Source organism: Rhinopithecus roxellana, chromosome 6, assembly GCF_007565055.1.
Source record: "Rhinopithecus roxellana isolate Shanxi Qingling chromosome 6, ASM756505v1, whole genome shotgun sequence".
NCBI lineage: Eukaryota > Metazoa > Chordata > Mammalia > Primates > Cercopithecidae > Rhinopithecus > Rhinopithecus roxellana.
In genome coordinates, this window is record NC_044554.1 from 57,629,582 (window position 1) to 57,641,389 (window position 11,808).

An 11,808-nucleotide genomic window follows, 5' to 3' on the forward strand; every position below is an offset into this window, starting at 1 on the left:
GTGGCGCACACCTGTAATCCCAGCTACTTGGGAGGCTGAGGCAGGAGAATCGCTTCAACCCGGGAGGCAGAGGTTACAGTGACCTGAGATCTTATCATTGCACTCCAGCCTCAGTGACAGGGCAAGACTCCGTCTCAAAAAAAAAAAAAAAAAAAAAAAAAAAAAAAAAGCTGCGCATGGGTGGCTTGTTCTATAGTCTCAGCTACTCATGAGGCTGAAGTGGGAGGATCACCTGAGTCTCAGAGGGTAGAGGCTGTAGTATGCCATGATTGAGCCACTGCAGTCCAGCGTGGGCAAGAGAGTGAAACCTCGTCTCAAAAAAGAAAAATGAAACAAAAACAAAAACAAAAAACACCAAAGGTAGCTACAACAGAGAGTTATCTTCAATCTGCCTTGAGTTTGACCAATTTTAGTAAATACCTTTTTTTTGTTTGTTTTTTGTGACAGGGTCTTGCTGTCACCCAGGCTGGTGTGCAGTGAGGCAATCACAGTTCGCTACAGCCTCAAACTCCTGGGCTCAAGCAACCTCCTCCCTCAGCTTCTCTAGTAGCTAGGATTACAGGCGCACACCACTAGACCTGGCTAATTTTTGTATTTTTTGTAGAACTGGGGTGTTACTATGTTGCCCAGGCTCATCTTGAACTCCTAGCTTCAAGTGATCCTCCCTCCTCAGCCTCCTAAAGTGCTGGGATTACAGTAAATACCTTTTTACTGATTACAAATGAAGGGACACTATAAATTTTTCAAAATTACTAAATATGTACTTTTAACATGTAGTTTAGTCAGCTGAGAAATACATTTCTTTTCCTTAATGTTTAGGGATACCCCCAGCGAATCATATTTACTCACTCACCATGTGTAAAGTACTGGTAAGATTACACTGTAGTGAGGAAAAACATTAATCATAATCATACATAAATGTAAAATCTGGTCAGGCGCAGTGGCTCACGCCTGTAATGCCACCACTTTGAGAGACCAAGGCAGGCAGATCACGAGGTCAGGAGATCAAGACCATCCTGGCTAACACAGTGAAACCCCATCTCTACTAAAAATACAAAAAATTAGCCAGGCGTGATGGCACGCGCCTGTAGTCCCAGCTACTCGGGAGGCTGAGGCAGGAGAATCGCTTGAACCTGGGAGGCGGAGGTTGCAGTGAGCCGAGATCACACCACTACACTCCAACCTGGGCAACAGAGTAAGACTCCATCTCAAAAAAAAAAAAAGTAAAATCCAGCTGTGGTCAGGATATAAGGATATGAAGGAGAGGTAGCCAGGGCAAGAGATCACATTATAGGGGAATCTGACCTAGCCAGAGAGGCAGGAGGAGAGAATTATCCATGAGGAAGTGATAACTAGGCTGAAATCTGAAGAACAAAAGTGGTAGTTAACTGACAGGTGGGAGGTGAAGACACGCATTCCAGGAAGAGGACATGTGGGTTTCTATGGCAAGAGGGAATGCGACATGTCAAAGAACTCAAAAGGCCAAGAGAGCTGCAGTACAGAAAACGGGTTTGGCAAGATCATCACGTAGGGCTCACTTGCCCACGTTAAAGAATTGTGATGGCTGGGCGTGGTGGCTCAGGCCTGTAATCCCAGCACTTTGGGACACCGAGGCAGGCAGATCACGAGGTCAGGGGATCAAGACCATCCTGGCCAACATGGTGAAACGCTGTCTCTATTAAAAATACAAAAATTAGCTGGGCGTTGTGGCACACGCCTGTAGTCCCAGCTACTCAGGTGGCTGAGGCAAGAGAATCGCTTGAACCCAGGAAGCAGAGGTTTCAGTGAGCCAAGATCACGCCACTGCACTCCAGCCTGGTGACAGAGCCAGACTTCGTCTCAAAAAAAAAAAAAAAAAAATGATTTTGGTATTTACTCTAAAAGATCAAGTCAAATGAAGATTTAAAATATGAGGACTTTTTGCTCATGCCTATAATCCCAGCACTTTGGGAGGCCGAGGTGGGTGAATCATTGGAGGTCAGGAGTTCGAGGCCAGACTGGCCAACATGGTGAAACCCCATCTCTACTAAAAATACAAAAATTAGCCAGGTGTGGTGGCAGGCACCTGTAATCCTAGCTGCTTGGGGAGGCTGAGGCAGGAGAATCTCTTGAACCTGGGAGGCAGAGGTTGCAGTGAGCTGAGATCATGCCACTGCACTACAGTCTGGGTGACAGAATGAGCCCCTGTCTCAAAATAAAAAAATAATAAATAATAAATAATTTTTTATAAAGGGACTTTCTGAACTACAAGAAACAGAAGTTAACCCTATTGAGAGCTGTTTACAAGGATGGAAGAGACCAGAATGGGTGAAGGAATAGTAGGTATGAAGAGGGAGTCAGTGGGCTGGGCACAGCGGCTCAGGCCTGTAATCCAGCTACTAGGGAGGCTGAGGCAGGAGAATGATTTAAACTTGGGAGGTGGAGGCTGCAGTGAGCCGAGACTGCACCACTGAACTCCAGCCTGGGCAGAGAGAGGGAGGCAGGGAGGAAGGGAGGGAGGAAGGAAGGAGATGGAGTCAGTGAATACTAACAAATCTTTTGACAGGTTTGACTAGGAAGAGGACAGTAAGTGGAGTGAGGCATGAGATTATTAGTGGAGATAAAGGAAAGAGCAAGACAGAGAAGTGAATATATAAGACAAAAAAAGAGTAACAGAAGAAGAACACGATGGGTGGGATTTACATTAGATAGGAGCACAGAGGAAAACTGATTCAAAAGGATGCAGACACACCTAGGTTTAAAGGTTTGAGAGTGAATAAAGCGCGTTCATGCATGTTGGCTCCTATTTTTTCTGTGACTAGAAGTCTGAGGGTTTAGTTATTCGCAGGTTAAAGATTTGAAGAGTGTGGAAAGGTCTGAAGTATTCACTGCTGTGAATGGACGAGGTGACCAGACTATCACAGAAGGACTGCCAAGCAGTGTTAATAGTTGCTTATTCACAAGTATGTGAGTGTTCTCAGCTGGGTTGATACAGGTCACAAGACCAGTTGTTATACAGCTGAAATACAAGCATAGGTCTTTTTTTTTTTTAGACAGAGTCTCGCTCTGTCACCCAGGCTGGAGTGCAATGGCATGATCTTGGCTCACTGCAACCTCTGCCTCCCAGGTTCAAGCGATTCTCCTGCCTCAGTCTCCCAAGTAGCTGGGATTACAGACATCTGCCATCATGCCGGGCTAATTTTTGTATTTTTGTAGAGACAGGGTTTCACCATGTTGGCCAGGCTGGTCTCGAACTCCTGACCTCAGTGATCTGCCTACTTCAGCCTCCCAAAGTGCTGGGATTACAGGCATGAACCACCACACCCGGCCAACCATAGGTCTTAGAACTCTACAATCTCTATATTTTTTCCTTACAACTCTAAGATGTTTGATTTTTTAAAACTAATTTAAAGGAAGCACTTAACACAGAATACAATCTCCACAAATTTTAAGTGTACAGTTCAGCAGTGTTAAGCATATTCACATTGTGCAATAGATCTTCAAAGCTTTTTTCATCTTGCAAAATAGAAACTCTATGCCCCCTTAACAACTCCCCATTTTCCCCTTTCCCAGCTCCCGGCAACCACCATTCTACTTTCTGTTTCTATGAGTTTGACTACTTCAGATACCTCATATAAGTGGAATCAAGCAGTATTTGTGTCTTGTGACTGGTTTATTTCACTTAGTATGTCCTCAAGATTCATCCACATTGTTTTATGTGACAGGATTTCCTTCCTTTTCAAGGCTGCATAAAGATATTATGTATATGCATGTATATGTTATGTATATGCATATACATTATGTATACTGCATGTATATGACACATTTCCTTTACCCACTCAACTCGACATTCATTTCTTGATGGAAAAAGGGTTCCTTCCCTATGACGTTTAGTGTTTTTAAAAAAACCACTTCCTGACTCTTGGCTTTTAAAAATGTTTCCTATGTTGCCAATTAAACACTCCTGACACAAGACTTTGTACACTCTTTGTACACTCTTTGCTGCTGTTGGCAACTCCTTTTCCCTCCAGTGATTCGTTTAATAATTATAATAGCTTAGGGCGAGTATGTACTAAGGAAATGTGTATAGGCCAGACACAGTGGCTCATGTCTGTAATCCCAGCACTTTGGGGAGGCTGAGGTAGGCGGATCACCTGGGGTCAGGAATTTGAGACCAGTCCGGCCAACATGGTGAAACCCTGTCTCTACTAAAAATACAAAAAACTTGGCCAGGCGCAGTGGCTCACGCCTGTAATCCCAACACTTTGGGAGGCTGAGGGGGGCAAATCACGGGATCAGGAGCTCGAGACCAGCCTGGCCAATATGGTAAAATTCCTTCTCTACAACAAATTAAAAAAATTAGCTAGGCGTAGTGGCGGGCGCCTGTAATCCCAGCCACTCGGGAGACTGAGGCAGGAGAATCGCTTGAACTTGGGAGGCGGATGTTGCAGTGAGCCGCGATCGTAGCACTACACTCCAGCCCGGGGAACAGAATGAGACTCCGTCTCCAAAACAAAACAAAACAAAATGGCTGGGCGCGGTGGTTTACGCCTGTAACCCCAGCACTTTGGGAGGCCAAGAAGGGCGGATCACGAGGTCAGGAGATCGAGACCATCCTGGCTAACACGGTAAAACCCCGTCTCTACTAAAAATACAAAAAAAAATTAGCCGGGCGCAGTGGCGGGCGCCTGTAGTCCCAGCCACTCAGGAGGCTGAGGCGGGAGAATGGCGTAAACCCAGGAGGCGGAGCTTGCAGTGAGCCCAGATCGCGCCACTGCACTCCAGCCTGGGCGACAGAGCCAGACTCTCTCTCAAAAAAAATAATAATAATAATAATTAGCCACGCTAACCAAGCATGGTGGCAGGCGCCTGTAATCCCAGTTAGTTCGGAGGCTGAGGCAGGAGAATTGCTCCAACCCGGGAGGCGGAGGCTGCAGTGAGCCGAGATCATGCTACTGCACTCCAGCCTGGGTGACAGGGTGAGACTCCATCTCAAAAAAAGAAAAAAAAGAAAAAAAGAAAAAAGGAAAAGAAATGTATATACCCTGCGCACTGGCTCACACCTGTAAACGTACCACTTTGGGAGGCCGAGGCAGAAGGATGGCGTGAGGACAGCAGTTCGAGATCAGCCTAGCCAACATGGAGAAACCCCGCATCTACTAAAAATACAAAAATTAGCCCAGCGTGGTGGCGCGTGCCTGTAATTCCAGCTACTCGGGAGGCTGAGGCAGGAGAATTGCTTGAACCTGGGAGGCAGAGGTTATAGCGAGCCGGGATCGCATCACTGCACTCCCGCCTGGGAGACAGAGCAAGACCCCATCTCAAAAACAAAAAATTAAAAAATAAAATAAAACAGAGAAATTATATATAACCACACGTATAACACGCAACCCTTGCTTTTAAGCATATCTAATTGGGAAGGAAGGACAGCAATATTAAGCATGTAACTTCATTACTAACCTTCTAATATATACGTCTAATATAAAATGAATTAGGTTGTGCTTAAGTAGTAGCACTAGGTAGTTTAAGCACATGAGACTGGCTTAGAATCATTAGATGTTTAACTCTGGGGACATTACGTAACTATTTGAAGTCTCTATTTCCAAATCTGTAAAATGGTATATTTAACAGCAACTACTCCAAAGGTGTATAAATGGCAACTGAATGAGATAAGCACAATAATAAGCGTAAAGCTGGGATATAGTATGTGCTCAGTAAACATAGTTTTCATTATAATTTATCATAGCGTTTCTGAAATGATTTGATTTACAAAACAGATTTAGACAACTTTTCGAGAAAATCAGTCCTGTGGAAAATAGAACCAGTACTTTAAAAAATGACTGTAAAGAAACAGAAAATGCACCCACGAAAGAGTCCTTTTAAGTGAGATTCTTACAAGCATTTACCACACAGATATACTCTTAATCTTGCCCGCGAAGTTCTGAGCATCTCAATCGAGGCATTAACATTCTAAGCGCCAAATTCTTTTCCCGGACTGCTCTGCCCATGAAGGACTTTCTGCATCCTTGCCCCGCCTACTATGCGACAGCAGTGTACCCCAGGAAATATGACAATCAAAATGCACTCACTCATTCAAACACCACTGGAGGGCGGTACCGCCCGAATTGAGAATCATCAAAAGAGGATCCACCCCAAATCTTCCAGAGTTCTTTTACTACCTTCTAGATTCAATTCCACCCCGAAAATCTACAGCTCCAAAGGTACAAGAACATCCAGGGCCTAACCACATCCGCACAGTTAGGAGACGTCTGCTGAAGCCCCGCCACCCTCTTCCTGACCACCTTTCAGATGGCCGACTTCATAATCGGGAGTATTCGCTGCCTGCAAGATCCCCCACCCTCTAAGGAACTCCGGCGCCTACTTTCAGCCTCTGCTCATGGCTGGAAAATATCTCGGGTCCTCTGGCTTCACTGCTGAAGACCTGACGCTTTTCCGGCGAAATCTGGACCACAGACGCACAGTGGAACTTGGGGGTGAGGGAGCCAGGCTCAGCCCTGGGCTGTGAGAGATTAAATACCTGGGTCCAGCTGCCCAAGCCTCACTGCCTCGATTCTCAAACCCCAACTCAAGGGCTAGAGCCGCAGCACCGACGCGCGCCATTCAAACTGGGGAGGGGTGAGACTCTAGGCCCAGAATTAGTGAAAAGCAGGCACCGCATATAAGTTGGGTGCTAGACTCCGAGAAACCCCACGGTCTCGTCTCTCCCTGAAGACCTGGTCATCGCTCAGCTCAATCGTCTCCTTTCTGTCTGGCCACACTTACCCGAATTTACCGCCAAAGGCGTCGCCATCTTAGAGGCGCACTAACTGAGCCCTTCTGCCGTATGGAGGCCCCAGGAAGGAGTGAGGCTGCCCTGAGTGAAGCCTGAACAAAAAGGCACCACGCTGTCCCCTCCACGCTGGGCCGTCCCAGGCGTACAGAAGGCTCCAGAATCTGCTCTGGGTCACAAGCATCAATTTTCATTGGGATTATTCAAATAAGGCGAGGGCAACCACTTCAGAGACACGAGGTCCTCGATCCGACGTTCATCGTGTAGTGCATCCTGGGACTTGTAGTTTCTTTCTAATGATGAGTTGGTTAAGTGGAGAGGAAAAAGTAAAGTGGAATAGAAAAAGATATTCTGAGAGTAGTTATTAAAATGACGCCCACTTATGAGATTATAAAAGCCGTAAGTTCAAATCATTATCTCCGTTTCAAGTTAAATCTTCCTTACAGTGGGGAGTGGAGTAAGGTGTGAAGTGTCTACACCTCAAAAAGTCATTGACCGGTTAAAAACTAAGTTTCCGTGACATTTCAGTTTGCTAAGTATGTTGTGTCAACATAGTTGCGTAGAGCGAAACAAATCATAATTTTTAACTATAAAATTTTCAAACGGATACAAAATTAGAATAGTGAACACTCAGCATCAATAACGTGGCCAATTTCCCACCACGGCAGCACCCTTACCACCCTTACCACCCCAGCACCCTATCCTCCCCACCCCCCGCCCCCGATTATTTTAAAACAAATTCCAGACATATCGTTTCATAATCACCAAGTATTTTTCTACCTGAGCAAGCAAAGTAGCTGAACTCTCTTTCTTCAGTTGTTACATTTTAGTATTTTAAATATAATCAAACTCAAATATAATCACTGCTATTTACAGCTATGTATTAAGAATTTTACAGCCATTATTTCATTTAATCCCAGCAAACCATTCTATTGGAAAAATGATCTGATTATAGCTATGTCAGAGATGTTCCATGTGCCTTACAATCTCATTGTATCAACTCTCCATCATTCCCATTTCACTGTTGGAAATCAGAATCAAATAATTTAGACAAAAGCACAGAGTATGTTAACAATATCCAGAACTGGCCGGGCGCGATGGCTCATGCCTGTAATCCCAGCACTTTGGGAGGCCAAGGTGGGCGGATCACTTAAGGTCAGGTGTTTGAGACCAGCCTGGCCAGCATGGTGAAACCTCGTCTCTACTAAAAATATAAAAATAAGCCAGGCGTGGCAGCACGCACCTGTAACCCCCAACTGTTCGGGAGGCTGAGGCAGGAGAATCCCTTGAACCCGGGAGGTGGAGGTTGCAGTGAGCTGAGATCATACCACTGCACCCCAGCCTAGGCAACAGAGTGAGTGAGACTCCATTTCAAACAAACAAACAAAAAAGAATATCCAGAACAGAACATTTATTATTTTGGACAAATAATATCAAGTGACACAATGTACATTATGTTTGAAACACAAAAGTCACTGGTGATTTTTTTCTAGAAGTCATTGTTATATAGAGACAAATGCCAAACTACAATTAAAGTGGTTTTAAGGAGTGAAGTGGGGAAGAGAGAAAGTAAAGGCAAAGGAATATTTCAAGAAGTTTATCATGAAACTGAAAAGAATACTGTGCAGGAACTTGACAGGAAGTGGCATTCAAAGATTTCTCTCTCAGCACAACTGTTACCAGCCTTTCCCTCTCCACACACACTTTTTAAGCCCACACATTTCCCTCTCAGTAGATAACTTTGCTTTCTATAAAGTAACTCTTTAACTTCCAGCAAGTCCTCTTTGCCCATCATTACACTTTACAAGTATTCTCTCACAGGATTCTTCAATTCGTAGCAACTGGGATATTGCCATCATAAACCCTTCTAAAATTGCTCTTGGTATGTTTACCAGTGATCAGTCATCAAATTCCATGGGCACTTTTCTGAATTATGATAGTTATAGGCCGGCCACAGTGGCTCACGCCTGTAATCCTAGCACTGTGGGAGGCTGAGGTGGGAAGATCACCTGAGGTCAAGAGTTCGAGATCAGCCTGGCCAACATGGTGAAACCTTGTCTCTACTAAAAATACAAAGTTAGCTGGGCGTGGTGACAGACTCCTGTAATGCCAGCTACTTGGGAGACTAAGGCAGGAGAATTGCTTGAACCCCAGAGGCAGAGGTTGCAGTGAGCTGAGATCGCGCCATTGCACTCCAGCCTGGGTAATAGAGTAAAAACTCTGTCAGAAAGAAAGAAAGAAAGAAAGAAAGAAAGAAAGAAAGAAGGAAAGAAGGAAAGAAGGAAAGAAGGAAAGAAGGAAAGAAGGAAAGAAGGAAAGAAGGAAAGAAGGAAAGAAGGAAAGAAGGAGAAAGAAAGAAAGAAAGAGAGAAAAGAAAAGAAAAAAGAAAGAAAATTATATTATCCTGTGGCTACTGGGGCACCACTGATACTGGTTTTCCTCCTCTCTTTCCAGTTCATTTTTAGTGTTTTACGTGGACTTCTCTTTCTCTTCTACTCACTAAATCGAGCTCTTCCCCTGTGGTCATCTCTAGTTTCTGTCCTTTCATTCTACATGCCTTCTCCAGGACATCTTACGGTTTCTTACTACCACCTGCTTGCTGATGAATTCTGTGTTTGTATCTCTAGTCTGATCCTCTCTCCTGAGCTTCAGATTTGTATAACCAACTGTCCAGTTCACTTCTGTATTGATTGTCACACAGGCGTTTCAAAACCAGCATGTCTGAAATGTAAATGATCACTTTTCCCCTAAAACTCTGCCCCCTGTATCCACCCAGTTGCCAAAATCAGAAACCTGGGATTCTTTCTGTATTCTTCCTTCAATTATCAAATCCTGTTCATTCTACCTCACAAATATTTCTGGAACCGTTTTCCTCTTCTCTGCTTTCTATGCCATTGTTCAAGCCTCATCTTCTTAAACTTGGTATTTTGCAATAGGCTTCTCATTTGTCTTTCTTATTTTCATCTGATCTTCCTTTCATGGACTCCCAAGGTGATTTTTATTTTTTTATTTTATTTTATTAATTTATTAATTTATTTCAAGACACAGTTTCATTCTGTCACTGGAGTGCAATGGCGCAATCTTGGCTCACTGCAGCCTCCACCTCGCGGGTTCAAGCAATTCTTGTGCCTCAGCCTCCTGAGTAGCTGGGATTACAGGCGCACTTCACCACACCCAGCTAATTTTTGTATTTTTAGTAGATGGGGGTGGGGGTTTTGCCATGTTGGCCAGGCTGGTCTTGAGCTCTTGACCTTGGCTTCCCAAAACACTGGTATTATAGGCATGAGTTACTGCGCCCAGCCTGAAAGTGATTTTTAAATACAAAAAACATGGCCAGGCACGGTGGCTTATGCCTGTAATGCCAGCACTTTGGGAGGCCAAGACAGGCTGATCACCTGAGGTCAGGAGTTCGAGACCAGCCTGACCAACATGGAGAAACCCTGTCTCTACTAAAAATACAAAATTAGCTGGGCATGGTGGCGTATGCCTGTAATCCCAGCTACTCGGGAGACTGAGGCAGGAGAATTGCTTGAACCTGGGAGGCGGAGGTTGTGGTGAGCCAAGATCGCACCATTGCACTCCAGCTTGGGCAACCAGAGTGAAACTCTGTCTCAAAAAAAAAAAAAAAAAAAAAATGGCCAGGCGCGGTGGCTCACGCCTGTAATCCCAGCACTTTGGGAGGCCAAGGCGGGTGGATCATGAGGTCAGGAGATCGAGACCATCCTGGCTAACACAGTGAAACCTCATCTCTACTAAAAATACAAAAAATTAGCCAGGCATGGTGGCAGGCACCTGTAGTCCCAGCTACTCGGGAGGCTAAGGCAGGAGAATGGCATCAACCGGGGAGCCTTGTTCTTCAGCCTTCCACACTCTTCCTCAAGAGCCCTTTACTCTAATCATTCTGAACTTGTTTTTTTTTTTTTTTTTTTTTTGAGACGGAGTCTCGCTCTGCCACCCAGGCTGGAGTGCAGTGGCCGGATCTCAGCTCACTGCAAGCTCCACCTCCCGGGTTTACGCCATTCTCCTGCCTCAGCCTCCTGAGTAGCTGGGACTACAGGCGCCCGCCACCTCGCCCGGCTAGTTTTTTGTATTTTTTAGTAGAGACGGGGTTTCACCGTGTTAGCCAGGATGGTCTCGATCTCCTGACCTCGTGATCCGCCCGTCTCGGCCTCCCAAAGTGCTGGGATTACAGGCTTGAGCCACCGCCCCCGGCCTCATTCTGAACTATTTATTATCCTTAAGTACAACATGCTTTCTTTTGCCATGTATCGATGTCTTTGCACCTGTTATTCTGTCCTCCTGAATTGCCCTTCTTTCCCTTCCTTATCCACCTGTGACCACCCACCAAGTTAACCTCCAAACATAATCTGCTCTCAAAGTCTCAGGGCCTGTGTTAATGCTGCCTTCATGATGCTATCCTTGATCCCCTCCCCCATCAAATTCAGGTGTTTCTTTGCCTACAGACCTATTGCACTTTTTCCCACCTTTATTATGGCCCAATGTGCTATGACAATTGTCTCCACACTAAAACTGTTAGCTTCTTGTGGTAGATTACTATTAAAAGGTCCTCAGTGAATCACAGGTCCCTGAATTGAAGCCATTGTATAATCATCTGCCACATTGAATCTGGGTTGGCCTTTGACTTACTTAGACCAGAAAAATGCAGAGGAAGTGATGTGGGGCACTTCTAAGTCCAGGATTTAAGAGATCTTGTTACTTCCTTTTTGCTCTTTTGCCCATGTAAGGAAACTCGAACTTGTCTTTTTGAGGATGAAAGACCATGAGGAGAGAGGCCTAGCCAGCCCTTAGCCATTCGAAACCCTAGCTGAAATGTTGAACGTTAGTGAGGCTATCTTGGATCCTCCGTACTAGTTGATCCACCAGCTGACTGTAAATGCATAAGTGAGTCCAGACCAGATTGCAGAATTGTGAGCAAGTAAATGGCTATTGTTTCAAGTCACCGTTTTGTGATTTGTTATCCCCAAGAAATAACTGATATACTCCTAGAAAGCAACAGCTGTGTCTTTTTATATTTATAT

At 44.9% G+C, this 11,808-nt stretch overlaps 1 protein-coding gene across 2 annotated transcripts in view; it reads right to left on the reverse strand.

The window, feature by feature from the left end:
- Positions 1-6,827, reverse strand: part of NUP205 (nucleoporin 205) — a 91,423-nt gene extending 84,596 nt beyond the window's left edge. For both annotated transcript variants that reach the window (XM_010374637.2, XM_030932773.1), the window contains exon 1: positions 6,763-6,827. In XM_010374637.2, coding sequence (XP_010372939.2) covers positions 6,763-6,790 — 28 coding nt within the window. In that variant the 5' untranslated portion in view covers positions 6,791-6,827. The remainder of the gene's footprint in view (positions 1-6,762) is intronic.
- Between the last annotated feature and the right edge of the window lie 4,981 nt (positions 6,828-11,808).